General features: G+C 39.5%; 1 protein-coding gene across 1 annotated transcript in view; it reads left to right on the top strand.

Moving 5' to 3' along the window:
• LOC122801629 (septin-11-like) overlaps positions 1–19,911 on the top strand; it is a gene marked incomplete in the record, with an annotated part of 1,221,166 nt that overhangs the window by 760,016 nt on the left and 441,239 nt on the right. The window contains 1 exon segment of the mRNA XM_044071107.1: positions 2,202–2,370. Within this exon segment, the coding sequence (XP_043927042.1) occupies positions 2,202–2,370 (169 nt within the window).

The raw sequence follows: 19,911 nt of genomic DNA, 5'->3' as shown, positions 1-19,911 counted from the left end.
AAGCCTGGTCAGTAAAGCCCCGCTACTTGCTATTTCACATAGACAGGGTCTCCTTATGAACAAACCCTTCCTTTTTACTCAGATATGTTCAGAATCAAATTTGAATGAATCCATAGAGCTGCCAGTCTTTAATCCAAATTACAAGAATAAGGCAGAATACATGTTAAACCAACTGGATGTGCATAGACAACTGCGCTTCTACTTGCACAGGACTAAGGACTTCAGAAAGTTTGACAAACTATTTATATCTTGTTCAGATTCAAAAAAAGGTGCACCACTCTCTAAAGTGACACTTTTGAAATGGCTTTCAGATTGCATAACCTTCATTTGTAAATCTCAAAAAAGAGATCTTCCCCATAGAGTTAAAGCCCAGACTACAAGAGACATTGCAACCTCTTCTGCCTTTCTAGCTGGACTGGCAATTGATGACATTTGTGCTGTGACCATGGTGGCAAGACCACATACCTTTATCAATCATTACAAAGTCGATTTGGCCTCCAGGAGCAGGGCCTCCTTTGGTTCCACGATTCTGAAAAATATTCTCCCTTGAGCCACCCAAGAAAGATCATGCTAGGGACACTGTCCCATCCGGTAAGAAGGAAGACAAAGATGGACAACACACATGGAACATTATGGTGAGTGCATAACTTTTTTTTTTTTTCTGTAGGGTTATCCAGTTATGGCACAAGAAGGGGGCAAACTTGATTTGGGCTGCTAAGCTGGAGTAGAGGGGGATTATAGGTAGGGTAGGAGTCTGCTCTGGAGCCGAAGAGGCTTCAGATTTGGCATAGATGTCTGATCCCACAACCCATATGTTTGAACTGGACAAAAATCAGACAACTTGGATCTAACATTATGCTAAGTACATAACTTTAATTTCTCCAATTCCTGGCTAGAGTGTGTCGAGTGAAGAGTTTGTACATCCTCCCTGTGTCTGTGTGGATTTTCATGTGTTATTCTGATTTCCTCTTCCATCCCAAAAACTGTGCCATAGGTGAACTGGTAGTGCTGTAAGTCCCCTGTAAATGTACTTGTCACGTGCACATGTCTGTATGGGGGTGTGTTTGTGTGTGTCATGCAAGCTTGCATATATGTGTGTGCATATGCATGCATATATGTGCGTGCATGCATGTGTGTGTACCCTGTGATAGACTGGTGTCTTGTTCAGGATGTTTTTCTTTCTTAGCATTCAATGGGTGCAAGGTATAGAGTCCAGCTTACCCATGGCCATGCACTGAATTGAGTGTGTGATTACAGAGTGATTGCATGAGTTAAATGTTTTGGATATTTTTTGGACTTTGTGCTTATATTACTAACTCCCCTATACATTTTGCAGTATTTTGTTCTAATATTTTATAGTGCACTTCTTTACAGCATTTACTGACAGGTATATTTGTTCTGTGCTTTCCTGCTTTGTAAATAAAAAGGACTAGAGTGGGCACACAGGTGCTTCCTCTTTTCAGCTGGCCAGAAGCAGCGATTCTACTTGTACAGCTGCAGTTATGGTATGTGTACCCACACAGCTGTACGTATTCAATTTTCAGTGAAAACACAGAGTTGTGATATTTTATTTCATGATGGATGGTCTTCAACAAAGATCATAACAATATAAGTTGTAGCTTTTGTAAACATTCATATTTATTAGCATGCAAAAATGTTTAGCGATACTATTGTCTCTGAAGATGGCCCTGGATTGTAGCTGCAACTTTGCACCTAATTCAAGCAATATATATACACTTATTCTACGTTCTAATTAGCAACTGTACCACCGAGGAATAGCTGTTGTCCAAGAAAATCTTTTGTATACATGGCCGAATTTCTCTTCCTGTACTACTTAAATGCTTCATTCTTCCCCTTTTTGTGATCGCACATTTTAACTACTGTTGCTGCTGCCCTCCAGTACAGGTTAGCATTAGGTACTGTAATCTGTTTAATGTTCGGTGTAGTCATAAATATTATGGTTGTACTTTAGAATATGTGAAACATCTTAATGAGAGTAGTGGTGTTGGTACTAATAATGCTGTATTAATTTTGTGTCATGTGCTTACTTTAGAATTGGGGTACAACTGATGATCTTTGTCTGGGAGAATATAGTCACTACTGGATTATACCTGCAAATGCACATGCTTGTGGTATTAAATATCTGTCTTGGGTAAAAGTTCTGAACTGGGACAAGTAAATCGAGTTACTTTTCTTTTTAGTGGAAAATGAAAACCACTGTGACTTTGTTAAGCTTCGAGAAATGCTTGTGTGTGTAAATATGGAAGATTTGCGAGAACAAACCCATGCCCGTCATTACGAATTGTACAGACAATGTAAACTTGAAGAGATGGGATTCCGAGATAATGACCCAGAGAACAAACCAGTTAGGTAAGGTTATGAAGCTGTTTGTAATTTATACAGATGCTGAGCTAAAAAAAAAAAAAAAAAAAAGAACTGTGATCAGTAGACTGAAAGTGGGTGTAGCTGAATTTTCATACCATGCACCCTTAGCTAATTGAAGTCCCAAAAAAAGTGTTTTAAGGTAAATATTTCTTATTACACAGTCTAATTTAAAGCATTTAACTGAAAATATATTTGTTTTAAGAGTATAAAATATATATAAGCTAAAAGCAAGAATGGGTTGCCACATCTCTCAACTGTGCAGATTTTCATGGAATGTCCAGATTTTTGCCACATGTTTTTGGTCTGTTCCTCATAAAATCTTTATTTTGGGGGGCAAATCTTTGAGGATTGAAGTTAGATAATAATGACAGGCATTTGAGTTTCTTTATAGCCTTCAGAAAACTCAGGTTAATTCAAAGCCTGTTATTCTAGCAACGTTATAAGCTTATAAGCGCAATATTTGAAAAAAAAATTTTTACTATTTCGTTATGTATGGCTTTATTCAGATGTCTTGCTTCAAGAAGTTGAGAGCTATGACTGTTTCCTTTGACTGGGTTCAACCTATGCATCACAATTTGGCATTTTTTTCACAAGCTGCCATGCTTTGTACGAGTGCACTGCATGAGGTCATTTACTTACTATGGAGATTTGTCTAACCCTTAGCCCCTCAGTTTTTCTACTGCACACACAGTTCAGGGCAATGTTCCTGCATTGATTGTCTATATTTAAGTCTACAGTTATAGCTTTTAGCTGCTAAACTGCTAGACAGTACCCGGGAAGGAGGGTAATGTGATGCACTGTGCAGTATAAATGGTAATAGTTTTACACTTCCACATGAAAAAGGAGGAAGATGTGGAGATTGAAAGTTCTCACATGGGGATTGGTGGGAGGATCCCATGCACAGTTGCAAGCCTTAGCTCGAGCGCCAATGGGAAGATCAAAACTCAGAGACTAAGGTTGTACTTAGCACTCCTTGAGGTAATCCTGTTATAAAAATGGCTTAATGGGTCCTGCAGGTGCCAGCTCACAGTCATTAAGTAAGAGTTTGAACCAGTACCACTTTTCCAGTTTGTCAAACAGTAAAGGGTCTGGATGAATCATTTCCTACTCCAACCTTTGGGAATTCATTCCCGAGGGTAGGCAGTGCTCAGCCTTGGTCACTGGGCTGGAACAACTTCACCTAGATGTTCACCAACAGCTGAGGTATGACATGAAATGGGTGCATGAATTTAAGAATATGGACCTGTTGTTTATTTCCTTTGCACCAATGTAGTAAGGGCTCATAGCTGCAAATCAAACACTTTCTGGGTTTTCCTGCATTTGTTCTACAATTGGACAACTAATTGTCTCTTGTAATTGCTGTGGCCACAGCTCACTCCATTTGAAGGGATAGCATCCAAAAGCGCTTGCTTTAAAAGTTTTTTCTATTATAAGCATTTTGCCACAGACATTTGGCCTTCAGTGCATACCTCACCTTCACCAAATATTATTGCCACTACCATGACTCACAGCTGGATGTCATTTGTCATTTGTCATTATAGCAGGACTCTTAATAGTAAATCTGCGAGTTTGTGTAACCCTTCAATTTCCTCCACCCCTATGGGTACTGCTTTTTGATTTTAATTCAGCCCAACGAAGGATCTGTCAAGGAGTCTATTTGATTGTTTTTTTTTTTTTTTTTTGACCGGGAAAGTTTAATTAGTGATCACAGCCCTTTTCCAGTGGAGTTCTGGGGGAGAAAAGCTCCACAAAGTTAAGTACAGTTATAGCATATGATATGTGTGTTAGCTTAGATATAGTAGTTGTTCCATTAGAAGACTCTACTTGATGTGTCAGGCAAACCTCTCACCTCATCCCTCATATAGATAGGCATCATTTCTACTATCCTCATTTGTTGGTGTTCCCTTCAAGCCTGGCAAGCATTTGCTTGTATGCTACTTGTTTTTTAAGTGCCCAATATTATTTATTTCACAAACTGATTCTAGGAAGCTACTTGTTGTGTAGCTGGTAACTTGGATCATGGTGTGCTGTGGTGAGTGTGTGGATTTTCTTGAGTGTAGGATTGTTCAGAAAAAGAATTTAAATTCCAGCAAAGTACCTGTCGGGAAGTGTTCACACACAAACCAACTGATAGGGTAAGAAAATATCTGTTAACTACTTTTTGCATTCTGGGTTTAGCATGTTGTGTCATAATGTAGTTATCAAAGTTGAGGTTACAGTCCCTGACTACTTAGAAGTCACTTAGATGGCACCTTGAAGGACAATTTAATAGCACTGCAAAGTTGAGCATCTGGTAGAGTCAGTGTGCAAGAACAACACTGATACTACCCTCTAAAACTACCCTTTCCTTGTCGACACAAGCCCTCACTGCTCCAGTAAAGGCTTCAGTAGAATTTTTATAAACTTGATACTTATACGTGTACATTAAGCTAATGAACTCTAGGGCCTTTATAAGCCCAGCTATGAAACCCAAATGTACTGTGCCTTAAGGGTTATTTTTAAGGGGTGTATATTAGTGCATAATTTAATAGCTACCTGTGTCCCTCCGAGACATAATTGTCAGACCAGGGGTCAATTTCCGATTTCCCATCCACTGGTCTTGGTTACATCTGAATGTGGTTAAGGAAGGGATTTGCTTCACATGGATGGGGAAGCCTATTCCAGAAAATGAGGATTGTCAGAGATGCATACCTGTCCCTCCAATATGTCCTGTTTATTGTCGCAAGCAAAGTTTAAATCCTTAGATGTAGCAATCTGGTGGTGGTTGCTTTGTGGATATGCAAAAGGTCCGTCAGAGTGGGATCCAAGGATGCCTTGTATGCCAGGCATAAATCGTCTAAGTGCAGTGACACAATAACTTCCTTGGACCGAGATGTCATTCCTTTTACTTATAAGTTGAGTGACAGAATGATGTTCTTACAACCTTTGACGCACATTATTCAAAATTCAGGTTGCTGTTTATATGTGTCCCCAAATCCCTGCCTGCTTTCTCTACTTTTAGGGGTGTTTTATCAAGGAGGTAGTTTCTCTGAGTGGCAGACTTCCCAAAATGTACTATTATGTATTTTTTTGCCATTGAGTTTTAAGCCATGCATTTGGCACCAGTCATTTCTATGTTAGACCTTCCTGTAAGATGCTAGTATTTTTTTTTGGAGGTGGGGGGGTATCTATGATTGCTCTTAGTTTGCAGTCATCTGCAAACTTGTAAGCCACAGGCCCTTGACACTGGTCTTGACTTCTTAAAAATAGATGCCAAAGAGGAGTAGACCTAACACAGAGCCATGTGGGACTCTACTGTTGACTGTCCTCTTTGCAGAAGTCGTCTCTCCAGTATTAACGTCCTGAGCCCTGCCTGTGAGCCCTCTGGGCATCCAGTGAGTTGCATATGGTTTTATGCCTAATTCTGTAAGTTATTTTACAATGCCAGAGTAGGGTATTGCATCAAATGGCTTAGCTAGGTCAATGTAGGCAGTATGCTGTGTTTTACCCTCATCCATTGCCTTTGTGACCTTCTCAAAGTCCACTAGGTTCAGTAGGCATGAGCTGCTTTTGGTGAAACCAAACTGGTTTGGGTCCAGTGTATGAAGGTTCCTATGTCATTGTTAATCATTTCAATGATAATTCTTTCCATGGCTTTGCAAACAAAACTAGTCAGACTAATGGGTCTGTAGTTCCCGGGATCTATTCATAATCTGCCCTTGTGCAGATGGATGACCATTGCAGTCTTCCATTTGTATGGCACACAGCCTGTGCATAGTAACATTACTGGCAGTGATGGGTCATATTTCAGGCTATTTGGGAGTCATTTTGGGATATTACCAGGGCCATCAAATCTGTATTCTTGGCCTTGGAGATCTGCTCCCTACTGATATTTGTAGGGATTATGTTAGATTGTATTTCTTGGGTGGCAGCCATAGTAAGAATGGGGTAAATTTGGAAATGAATTTGTAAGTCAGAAGATCTGTTATATCTCCTGGTTCTGTGAGCATTGCCAAAAGCTCAGCACACTGTTGTGTGCTGCCTTTGAGGTTTTGTATATAGCTAAAACAGGCCTTATGGTTGTCCATGGCCTGCTATCTTTACATCAAAATTTGCTTTGTTGGATTTAAATAGTCCTCTTTATTGTCTATTCAGTTTGGTGAAAGAGTTTTATCCTTCCTTTTGTTACACTTGCTAATTTTAACAATTACTTTTTTTTGTTGTATAGCCTATTTAGATTTGGACTCTACCGGGGGGGTTTGTTATTTGGGTTAGTTTTGGACTTCTGGTAGGCATAAAAACCTCTATGTAGTCATTGACATGGCTGTACAGAGCTACGTGAGTAATTTTGCACAGCCTGCTATGTTATCTGGGTTTGGAGGAGTTTGAAATTTTGACAGGTTATCACTAGAAGGAAGTTTGCGTTGGAAACATTACTAACTGTTGCATAGTTTGCTGGGATTACTGATTCTTATTTCAGAGGATACTGCTTTGTGGTCTAACCGTACAATAGAGGACATGACACTGTGTGTGTGTGTGTGTGTGTGTGTGTGTGTGTGTGGATTGGGGCAGCGTTCTGCTATATCTGTGAGTACCAGTCCAATCTCTTTGTACTTCTGGTAGATGTATGCACTAACTTTTGTTTACAAAAATTAGGAATATCAGTGCCTGCAAATTTGGGGTCCTATAGATTTCCCAGTTTATGGAGGGATGATTAAAGTTCCCCCATGACTATGGTATTTGGTTGAATGGAGAATATTTTAATTGTTGGCGGAGGACAGCCTTTATTGTACCCAACAGTGGAGGATTTTTCTTGTTGTGAATGGTGAGTGTCACCAGTGGGTCTAAGCATGAGCTATGGATTTCATGGTACATAGAGGGTAACCTATATCTTGCCACAATATGGTATGGGACTTTGTGGTAATCTGGATGTGGAGGAACTCCAGTATGTCATCTTGTTTAACCAACTTAGAGATATGTTTGATATTGATATAGATTGAGATACCTCCACCTTTAGTCCCTGCCTGTACAGTTGCTGGTCTAAATGTGTGGAAGACATGGAAGCCTTGAACTGCTTGGATGCTATCTGCAACCTTTAACCATGTCTTGGTAACTGCACAGATGTCCACATTCTCTAGGACGAGGAGAGCTTGGAGGGAGTGGGAGCTTCTTGTTTAGATGCATTGCATTAAGCAGTAACACATTTAGGTTTCCTTGGGAAGATTTTGGTATGTTGACAGGTTTGTCAGTTTGGCATTGCCTAAAAAAGACTCTTATGGGGCAAGATAATGTTTTAGCCAATATTCAAAAGCCTTCAGAGGACAGATGCATACCATCCTTGGCAAAGCAACATGGTTTAACCATGTCCTCCCACTCTATATTGTATCTCCCCAGAATGACATCAAAAACTAAGCCAATTAATAAAGTCCTCTTCTGTTTGTTAGTGGCATCATCCTTGGTGTAGTTATTATGCTGCTCAGTATTAGGCACTTACTAGCCTGTGACAGTTAGTCCACAAGCTCCGTAATGTCTCTCTTCATATAGCTAAGGGAGGTACATCTCCTGTCATTTACATGAACTACGACTGAGTGGTACCTGTGCTGCATTGACTTGAGGGCATGCATAACTTGGTAAGATTCTGGCCCCTGATAGGCATCTGACCTTTAGTTTCTCCTTATTCAGCCTGGTGAGTGGGGTAACAATATGTTGTACACTGGCGGTCCCCTCTGATTAGAGTGCTGGATTGTGTATTGGCTTGGTACTTGCAACTCCACAAAGTATGGCTGTATGTGCAGTATTTGATGCTGTTTCTTTTGAGTGATTTTGGGATTGCTGATCATTTTTGCCTTAGCATAAGTAAGTATGTGTGTGCGGTACATGCTCTTTGTGGCAGGTGTAGCATGTGTGTTGCTAACAGATTGAGTGTTTGCATTGCAAGAGTTTTGCATCCAGAGACATTGTGTATATACATCTCACACATACTATGTTTGTTTCCTTGAGGATTAAATGGTTGTCGGTGAACATTAGACAGCTGTTACATTCTCAGTTTAGCCATAACCACCAAACTGGCTGCAAAGAAGTTGGAAAAGAGCATATCTATGATGTCAGGTCCTTTTACTGGGAGAACTACAAGGGAGTGGTGTGGAAGGGGTTAATAGTTGGTTCACTAAGGGTGCTTTTGGGGCTAGAGACTAGGCTATGTCATACTAAATTCAAGAGGCATGATCCAAAATAGTCTAGCTGCTCTGTACTACTTAATGCATAAAGTAGTTATAAAACAATAGCTTAAATAGCAGACAGTAGCATTAAAGAGAGGGCGGGGGGACTTTGAAAGTCAGATTATCATAGGAGGGTTGAGGCTAGAGATGCAGCCTTTTAAAACTACAGCAGTAAAAGGGTAGGAATGGGAAGCAATTTCTGCTGCAGGAAGCAGGGTAGCTAGAGGGGGATGTAATCAGATAAAGCCAATTTTGTAGCTCTAGTCCTATGACCCCAGATAATTTATAATTTCATAAATTTTAACTTACTGTCTCAGTGTGGGTGAGACAGACACAAAGAGCATAGGAACAGAAAGGCACTGGAATTCAACTTTAAGCAGAATAGAAGACACTAGCAACAAAACCTGAATATAAACAACTGCAAATGCTCAGAAAGCAGAATATACAGAACTCTTCATTACTGCAATTCCACCAGTCTAAGGCACCAGACTATTTAGATTTTTATCAGTAACACATTTACGGAGAAAATGTAATAAATGACCAAATGAAGCTCAAATCAGGCAGTAGTTCACAGTTCTGCCACAACTGCAAATAAACTATGAGACTAAAGCCCCAGACAGAGTTCAAAATACAAACAGCTAGCTTTTGCAAGTTCTGTCATCTTTTTTAGATAGAATTGCAGTATATAGAGAGAAAGAATTAGATGGGGTAGAGCAGAGTTAGCTAGAGCTGTGTAGGTTAAGGATTAGAGAAAAGTTTAAAAACTTTTCAGATCTGGAAAAACTGTTTGCTGGGGTTATTTACATCACTAGCAATGGGTTGTTCCAACATACATTATCTCAGATGCTTAGAAAGATTTATCTGTCTATTTGTGTAACCTAGGCTTTCTTGTATTTGCTAACTTTATCTGCCCTTTTTTAGCCTTTATCAGTACACTAAATTCATCATATACTTCACACAAAGTAAGTAGAATGATATAATTTGGCTGAAAAGAATGTCTTATGAGGAAGTCTGATTTTTGTATGCTTTTTTCTTGTGTTTTGTAAGCCTTTTAAAAGTTCTAGTTAAAACATAATGAAAACCTTTTTCTTTTGGTGAAGTGTAGGAAACTGTGTGCATGGTTGGTTGAGTTGGAAACTGTATTTAAGGCAACAGAAAAAAAAAGCAGTTTGACATTTTCTTTTCAGTCACCATAAGACACTGCTGTGTAAATTCTTCACTTAGTGGCAGTACTCAGTGTTGTCTTGCAGAGTAAGCTGTAAACAACACAGTTTAAAAAAATGTGTTAAGCTTATTTGACAAAAGTAAACATAAGTCTTGTCTTGCAGAATATATTTGATTACTTTAATTTACTTTTAAGTGGGAAAGACCTCCTATTAGATTAGATGTTGAGGTTATGCATCAGCTAACTTTCAGTGACATGATAGATTGCAGTAATCTGATGTAGTTTTAAGACATGTTTTTAAAGAAAATACATTTGCCATCAACAAGACCTTAAATATGTGTAAGAGGTCAAAATGTGTTCAGAATTTTGAGGTTAAAATTTTAGCAGAAGCCCCATGCTTTAACTACATAGACATAATACCCCTAATTGTTACCTATGCAGAGGTACTGACAAATAGTTTTACAGAAATTTCATCTGTGTTTCAAGGAAGCAATGGTACTTCAGAAAATAGGACCTTGCATACTTCCCATGCACAAAATGCCTGGAGCTGTAACTGAACTAAGCCAGATAATGCCAAGTCTGTAAGACAGACACTGTGATCTAGCAGCTTCAACTGTATCCTAATGGATGATTCCCCAGTACATAAACCACACTGTACTTTGCAATTAGTTTGTCTGTGACAGTACCATGCCTATCTGAACCCAGTCTTTGTGATATCTTACTTTGCTTAAAAAGAATTAGACAGAGCCAGCTCTGGTGGAGAAGAGTAATAAAGCCCTGAATATGGCCCAGCTGAATCAAGTTTGATTAGCAGCTTGGGCTCTTGATACGAGTTAGTATGGAGGACTGGTAGACCCATCTTGTAAGGGACAGTGTGATGGTCATGGGATGTAGCAGTCCATCAAAGGAAGGAGGCAGGTCTATGACCTGGGTGCATACATGTGGTGCACCAAGCTGCTGATTGGAAGTAGCCTTCACTGGGCAAGTGCACCTAGCAGGCTCTTGTGTAGAGGAAGAAATTGTGGCTCCCTCAGTGATGCATATTACATGTCTGCCCTCCCAGGGGAGGAGTTGGGTCAAAGTAGACTGTCATTATTGCCAAGATGCTGGACAAGGGACAAGTAACCCACATGCTGCTAAATTATAGTATTAGTGACTCATTTCTGGTTAGGGAAACTTGATGGTCAGTAGACATTGGGGCAAAAAAAATAAAGATTAAAAGAAAAAAAAGATTAAAGACCATTTCAAAATGTTCACTGTTCATACTGATGTGAACAGTCTAAGGAGGAGTTTCCTGTTTAGGGTGTGATGGGATTACTGAAAAGCCTACCATGTGGATGTTCAAAAAGGTAACGTATTAGAAAGATTTTATAAGAGAATTTCTTTCCTCCAGTTTATTGTCTGGTGTTGACAGCTTGTGATATTGTTTCTGCTACATTTCCTTCAGAATGTAGGTCCCGTCTGAATCATACGTTTTCTTACCTGTCTCAGGTGTCTAAACATGCTTTGAAGAGTGTGTATGATTGTGCAGATGATGTTTATAGGACCACTAATACTGGTATTGTTTTGAGAAGATATGCCATGGTATGTACTCAGAAGTTTTCTGTCATTATTTCCCATAATTCTTTCCATGGCTTTGTATGTGAGACTAGTTAAGACTAATGGGTCTGTAGTTCTCAGAATCCATTGATGGTCTGCCCTTGTGCAGAGCGATGACCGTTGCAGTCTTCCATTTGCATGGCATGTAGCCTGTGTGGAGGCTGTGTTTGAATAGTGACCCTGATAGGTCATATTTCAAGCTCTTTAGAAAGCGTTCTGGGATATTATCAGGGCCCACTAAATCTGTGTTCTTGGTTTAGGAGAGTGCATCTAAGACCTCCTCCTTACTGATAGTTGCAGGAATTATGTTAGATGGTATTTCCTGGGGGGTGAGAGGGAGGTTAAAGTTGGGGATGAATTTGTCAGCCAGAGATTTGCTATTGATATATCTACCAGTTCAGTGAACATGGCTTCATTTTAGCAAAGGAAGGCCTTATGGTTGTTCTTGGGCTGGAATGCTATCTTTACCACAGCATTTGCTTTGTTGGACTTAATTAGTCCTCTTAGTTGTCTATTTATTTTGATGAGAGAGTTTTTATCTTTACTGATGTTACACTTCCTAATTTTAGCTCTAACTTTTCTCTTTTGTTGTGCAGCCTTTTTTGTTTTGGATTTCACCAGGATGGTTTGTTTTGTTAGTTTTGAGCTTGCTTCTAGTAGGCACAGCAGCCCCTAAGCCAGGTATCTGAAATTCAGACCCCTTCGACCTTAAACAGCCCTCAAGGTAACATTGTAGATGAGGGGAGCACCTACGCTACTTTTTTAGCTACACTGAGTGTATTTCTTTTTGTTTTGAAGATTTTGCCCTTTGCCTGAGTTTTAGTCCTCCTGTAGCAGCAGTGATTATTTGAGCTTGAACTTCTTGCTTTAAGCAGTCATTGACATTGCTGTACAGAGCTTCTGTGAATAATTCTGCATAGGCTGCTGTGTTTCTTGGATTGTAGGGGTTTGACATTTTGACAGGTAATCACTTCATAAAAGGTAGTTTGTTTTGGATTAGGTTCTATCTGTAAATAGAGTTTGCTGGGGTTACAGAATTGATTCTTATTTTAAAGGAGGCTGCTTTGTGGCCTAGCTTTACAAGAGAGGACATGACACTGACTGGGTAGAGGAGGTGCAGAGTTCTCCCATATTTAGAGTGCTGAGCTCAGCATGTTTGTACCTCCTAATAGGTATTTGCAATAAGTGGTCCAGGGTGTTTGTATTTACAAAGCATAAGAATCTCTGTGCCTACAAATCTGGGGTCATGTTGGATTCCCATTTTACTGAGGGATAATTAATGTCCCCCATGAGTATGGTATTGGGTTGAATGATGAGTGTATCCAGTAGTTCTAAGTATGAGCTTTGAGTTTCATGGGATAATACTTGCTAGAAGATGATGTTGGATTTTGTGTATGGTAATTTGGATGTGAAGGAACTCCAGTGAATAATACTGTGTAGCCAACGTAGAGGTATACTTATTAATCATGTAGATTGAGACACTTCCACCTTTGGTCCCTGTGTGTGCAGTTGCAGGTCTAAAATGTGTGGAAACCACTAAAGCCTTGCACTGCCAGGGAACTCTCTGCAGCCTTAAACCATGTCTCGGTAACTGCACAGATTTACACATTCTTCAAGATGAGGAGAGCTTGGAGGGAGTGGACCTTCTTCTTTAGACTTCTGGCCTTGAACAGTAACACCTTTTGGATTTCCTTGAGTAGATTTTGCTATGTTAGAGGATAGATGCAAAGGGGCCTCACCTTCAACAATCATCAGTCTAGTAGGAGAGTCCACTGGGGAGTGACTGCTGTCTGATGACTTTGGTTTAAGTTTCTTCTCTTTTTTGCGCTTATGCCGGTCAAGATCGGGATGACCAGCAGATGCCATCAGACATGGTTCATCTGATTCTTGTCTTAGAAAATGAGTTAAGAATTTGACCCTATGCCTAATCATTCTAGTGTTAAAACTAGCAGAAAAATGACAATTACAGACATCGTGCTCTGGGCCTAAGCAAGTAACAAAGAGTATGGAAGTCTCTGTGTGGGATTTGTTTACCACAGTGGAGACAATTATTTACTTTATTTGACATGAGTTAAGTGAAACAGAAAAGAGTTCCTCAATGGGGTACTTATCTTTCCGATGACTTGTGGACTGACCGACACACTTGTATACTGAGGAAACACAAACAGTACTGCTCAGTAGACAAGTCTTCTTATTTTATTGTCGAAACTGACTTTAAGCGCTTTTCGTTTGCACCAATGCAAACTTCTTCAGAAGTGAAATGAGAACAATTCTTGTGACATTTATATGTTAAAGTGGAAGTGACGTATTAGAGTGTGAACCACTATACAGATAAAAACCCACAAAAATTACTTAAAAGTCACTTCCACTGTAACATATAAATGTCATGAGAATTGTTCTCATTTCACATCTGAAGAAGTTTGCTGTGGTGCAAACGAAAAGTGCTTAAAGTCAGTTTCGACAATAAAGTAAGAAGACTTGTCTACTCAGCAGTACTGTTTGTGTTTCCTTAGTTCAGTTTGCCTTTGTGAGGATTAACACTTGCATACTGACTCAGGCTCAGGTTGAAAGAAGAGACTGAAGTGATGACTCAGGATGGCTCCTTTTATACCCGAGTGTACTGACGTCAGTAAGGGTGTCTGCCAGCTTGGGAAGCGAAAACAGTTTTCTCTGGTAGTCGGGCTGGCCAAGGGTTTTCATGGCAGGAAATCCCTAACAGTCAGGACTGCAACAGTGAATATGCTCGAACATCTACATTTATGGTAAGTGTAAACAACTCTGCTATCCTGGCCCCTGATGGCCAACTGACCATTATTTTGTCTTGTTCCTCCTGGTGATTAGGGCATCAGTATGTTGTGTAATGGAGTCCCCTGTGACTAGAGTTCCTGGTTAGCATATTGGCTTGCCTTATGGATTTAGTAGCTGAGGCTGCACTGGGTGTAGCTGTATGTGCAGTGTTAGGTGGTGTTTCTGTTGGAACTTTTGGGTTTGCTGAGGATAATTTTTTGTAGGTGGAATGTCTGGGAGGTCTTTGGAGTTTGGGAAGATTGCATTCAAGTACCTCAGCATAAGTTGGACTTTATGTGGGTGCATACCATGTGTGGTGGGTGTAGTGCGTTTCTTTCTCACAACCATATTTTTATTGAGTGTTTTGTTTGCAAGACACTTTACCTGCAGAGACATTGTGTATGTACGTATATCATACACTGCATTTGTTTCTTTGAGGATTAAATGTTGTTCAGTGGACATCTAGTGTTACATTGTCTCAATATACCAGTATCAACCAAACTGGCTGCAGAGAAATTAAGAAAGTTCATGTCCATGATGTCAAGTCCTTTACTGAGTGAGCTATAAGTGTGTGGTGCACAAGGAGTTAATAGTGGGCTGACCAAGGGTGCTTTTGGGGCTAGAGATGGAACAAGATTAGACTATGTTCTATAATACTAAAGTCAAGGGGCAGTTCTCCTCAGTGTGCATACTACATGCTCTGTGCTACTCAACAAAGTAGTTGCTCAGTACTCACTGAGTTACTGGTACAGTTTCAGATGTAGTTTTGTAGGGAAATTTCTGTTTCTAGCTGTCTGCGTCTATACAGGACACTACTAACCACTGCTGCACGATGGGCAGTGGGGCACAAATGCACCAAATTTATACAGGCACTTAAAACACAGGAGATTTTCTTATAATTCCTCTGGCCATTAAAACAACTGCACTTGCAGCTTTCTTATAATTCTCAACTCAGATAGACCAGGCCACCACCTACTACCACTAGATGGACTATCCCCATCCTCATAATGTAAAAATACAAAAAAAGGGATTGCTTCAGAGTGTAATGCTACCTCAGAACAACTTAAACTACCTAGAAAAGGTGATTTCAAGTATTGGTGATCTTTAAAATAATTTAAACTGCAGAATCAACAAATAAAGCAAAAATAAAGCAGTAGCACTCTAAACAGACATTTATTTTATTATTTTGCATTTCAGCTATCTGCCAGGAATGGAGCAGGACTAATTCAGGACTGTCTGAGTGTGGCAGGGTTGCCAAGCAGATGAGACTTCTGGGAAAGAGCAGGAGACAATATGTAGTAAAGGGGTTTACTCAAGAGCGATGCTGGTTTGTTGGTGGATCTGTGGAAATAGTGGGTGAGAAAAATACTTCATATACAACAGACAATAATAATGAAAGAGGGTAGGGAGGCTCTTTGGAAGTCTGATTAAACTAAGGAAAGGTAGCCAGAGACACAGCTTTTTAAAACCACAATAGGAAAATGTTAAGACAATTTTTCAAGTTGCAAGAAGTCTGCTAGCTAGAGAGGGATCTAATCAATAAAACCAATAGTCGAGTTCTAGTCTTGTACCTCTGAGCTACCGGTTAATGATCCCAGGTAGGTTAGTATTTAAGAAAATTTAGCTTATTGTCTCAGTGGGGGCTGTGGCGGACACAAAGAACAGGGGAATTTTAAGCAACTTTAAGCAAGTAAATAATAAGCAGAGTATAAGACCCCACCAGCAAAATTGTAATATAAACAACTATACCAGTAACAGTGTTTATGGAAAAATGCAGTAATTTTAACTAAATGAAGCACAAATCTGGCAGTACTTCATAATTCTGCCACAACTGCAAATGAAACTACAAGACAAGATTCAAAATGTAATCAGATAGCTTTTACAAGTAATTCTACTTATTGAGATAATAGTAGAGTATAATGTATAAATGATGCTAAGAATTTGCAGTAATTTTCAATCTTCCTACAAGTGCAAATGATTAATGTCCCAGAACAAACTAAAGAAATGCAAAGAGAGAATGTTTTTGACTAAAGCATGGAAAAAAGCTGAAAAGTACAAAACAGTATCATCATGACACAAGTCACTAGAAGTGTGATTTTAAAGTATTGAAGCAGAAGGGAAAGTTTTTTTTTCTTTTCCTTTTTTGATGAAAAACGTGTTTCTCACAACTCAGGGTTTTTCACACCTCTCCAAGTCTTGCATAGAAGACAGTACTGGTCACAAGACAGAAAAAAAAAAACGTTCCAAACAGGGCACCAACCCAATGTAGGATGTGCATGCACACACTCACTCTTGCATAGCACTTTGGTGAAATTCCAGTTGTATTACACTACACATCTTTTATGTGTGGGAGGAAACTGCAACAACTGGCAAAAACCCATGTAACCACAGTAAAAATGTGCAGACTTCACTCAGAAGGCATCCTTACCAAAAAACAAATTGCACCAGTAACTGCTATTCCAATTAGTAAGCACAAGTAAAATTTAACTTTTCCCTGATACTATGAGAAAATCAGCATATTACTGCTAGAAGTAATGGGCCTCCCTACATACATTTGATTGCATCTGTATTCAACAGTCCGTTTCTTAACATATCTTTTATATATCTGGGCCCTGCATGTAAGCACTGTGATACATTTAAGAAAGTTATGAAATTATAGAGAGCAAAACTCTTGAAAGCTTTTCTTCACTGAAACAAAAATTGCAAAGTAGAAACTAAGGTTAAAAATGAAGCATCTAAAGTCTGGCAAAGGTAGTGAATATAAGAAAATGTTTTGCAGAAATGTTTGGGAGATGTCAGTGGGTCATATAGAAATGGCTTAAATGAACGCGAGGTAAGTAAAGAAAAATAAAAGACTTTGGAAAAGCTCCTTCAACCCAACCAGTTGTTGCAGTAGAGAGGGTTCCTGGAAGTTCTTCGATCACCTGGATAATGCAGTCTGTCATAAAGGGTTGGGAGGGTGGAAGCCCTCACAACTAACAGTGGTTTTGAAAGAACCCTTGACTTTCCTCAGGTACCCAAAATTTTGAACTCATTCCAAATCACAGTAACAAAGCCAAGCATCAGTTTATAGCCCGTTACACAATGCCCTCTGTCCTTTTGAATTTCATGTAAAGTTCCTAGATGTAATAGATGAGCTCCCAGTAAACTAAAACTCAATATTTTTTGACATTTTAACTATCCGTCAGTAAACTGGAGCACCAGTACCTCAAATGTAGGATAATGCCCAAATTTTCATAGATTTCTTAAACAAAAGCTCCCTGGAGCTATGTATTAACAAACCTTCTAGAGCACAAAATATTCTCCACTTGGTCCCTACGAATATAGCTTTGTCATGTGCCACCCCCCGGTTAAGTGTTGTCATAAACTAGTGACCTTCACCATTTGAACTGCTAAACCTCAAGGTACTGATATCAGAATTCAAGTATTTCAGACTTAGGTATGTCAGTAAATTCAATGATGAAGTTTCAAGATTCACTTATTTCAGCATCGCCCCTGACATCACCTCAGCAGGAAGCTACACAGCAGAGTTCTGCTCCGACTTAGACAAGTTGCATAGAAGTGGCAGCACTTACTAGGTCTAAATATAATAATAAGCAAAGTACCCTGGTGAGTCACCAACAAAAACTTTGTAGTAAAAGAAAATAAAAACTCCTGAAACTGTACACCAGGTTTAAGGACCCTCAAATCAAGAGTAACAGTTGAAAATTGACTAAAAATTTAACTTAAACAAGAGGACTGTTAGGATTCAAGGTAGCCCATGAACTGATATTAGCATTTGGAGCCAAGGGTAACTACAGGTTTTTCTTCAGTTATACTAGGAGACTAAGAAATAACACTCAACTTTGCTTGGTACTCATTTAAGATGACACCACCTTCTCTGACCTGGTAGACATTGCCAACATACTGTTTAGGAAATTCAGTGCCAGTTTCACCCCAGAAGTGATTATTCAAGCCCCACTTTTCCCTGAAACCTTCAAACCTCCCATCATCACCAAAGATCATGTATTAAACATGTCAAAGACTAAAAATACTTCCTCCATGCAACCTGATAATATACCTGGCTGTTTATTAAACTGAACCAAAGCTCTGGCATAGCTACTTCTTAAAGCCAGAGGCTAAACCAGGTTAAATAGTTTATCCCTGAAGTTTGGTGGAGAGGCAGGGTGGCCCCACCACTCACCATGGAAATTACAGGCCCATCAGTCTAACAGGTTTAATGTGCAAAGCCATGAAGCATATTATAAGTAGCCTGATTAACCTGAATTAAAAATCTCATCAGGCTAGACCCACAGTAGTTTGGCTTTGTCAAGGGTATATCCTGTCTAATGAAACTGGTTATCTGCTTTGAAAGAGTAACATAAGCTGTTGACGGTGGCCATGCTGTACACACACTGCATACCTTGACCTGGCCAAGGCCTTTGGGACTATATGCCATCATGGTGATCTCATTGTAAAACTGACAGCAAGTTGGCTAAGAGTTTGAACCCCTACAGTGCAGCTAGGTGGTTGCCTCATCAGGGAGTATGAAGGTAACCAATGATGTTCTGCAGGGCTCTGTGCTGGGACCCATTTTGTTTGGCATTTGCTATTCTGACCTCTAGACTACAGACAAAGACCTTTGGTGAACCAGGCTTGCAGACAACTGCAAAATGGGACTTAAGTCACCCTCTGACATCCAAGCCCTGCAGTAAAAAAATTACACTTGTGAACACAGTGTGCTAAAAATGGGCTTAAATTAAATGTTAAAAGGTGTGATATAGTAACATTTGGTAAACCAACCTCCCCAGCATACGTCATAGACAGTACCCTAATCTAAAATGTAAATGTTAGAAACTTTTGTACTTTGGTAGATAGCTCTTCCCTTATGATCATCACATAAAGGCAGTAATCAGGAAGTCCTTCTGCTTAGTTACAGCTGATCACCAAGGGAATATCTTCCAAAGCCAGAAAGGTCATTGTTCTGTATTCAGCATTGAATAGGCCAGTATTTTAATATAATTCCTCCTTTGGAATGTACCTCACAGGACGCATCAAACAACTAGGAAGACCGCAGAGGTTCTTAACTAAGAAGATCACTGACTTGAAAACTATAAGCTACCAGAAAATACTTTGGAAGTACTATGGTTTTATTCAGTGTCTTGGATTCCTTAGTTGAGATCTTTGCCTTTACTTCAGTGCCATTATGGGATCCACTGGTGCAGGATCTTTTGTATCTCCACAAATCAAATAGTTCCACAAAACTCAGAACAAGGGATCTAAATCTTGTTCAGCAGGTAAATAAAACTAGATGGAGAGAGCAGTTAATTCAACACGACCACCCTAACCTCTGGAATAGACTCCTGTTATGAATTAAGCAATGTGAAGCTTTATTTTCCTTCAAGTGAGAACTAGACAATTGGATTTTGTGTTTACAAATTAACCCTCTCTTTACTGTCCTTGCCCTTCTCAAGAGGAGATGCAGTCTGAAGGAGGATCCTGGCAAGGCATAAATGGTTGCAAGATTCTATTGTCTTGTATTTTGTACAATCCTATTCAGAGAGAGGGTCTTAATTTTAAATGTGTTCCTTAAATAAAAGGCAAAACACCCTGTGAACTGTAGAAGAATCCTTAAGGCTCTGGCTTGTTATAGTTGTTTAGCAATTGCCAGTGCATTTGGTAGTCAGAATTTCACAGGTGAGTGTACTGTAGCCTGATATAATGCAGGCCAAAGCATCTATGTTGGATTTACCACCATGTTGTAGAGAAGACTGTGTTAGTATAATGCAGAAGAAAAAA

This window comes from Protopterus annectens, chromosome 5.part0 (genome assembly GCF_019279795.1).
Source record: "Protopterus annectens isolate FY-2018-M chromosome 5.part0, PAN1.0, whole genome shotgun sequence".
Lineage (NCBI taxonomy): Eukaryota > Metazoa > Chordata > Ceratodontiformes > Protopteridae > Protopterus > Protopterus annectens.
The sequence above is the reverse complement of the archived record's forward strand: the minus strand, read 5'-3'. Positions and strand labels throughout refer to the sequence as shown.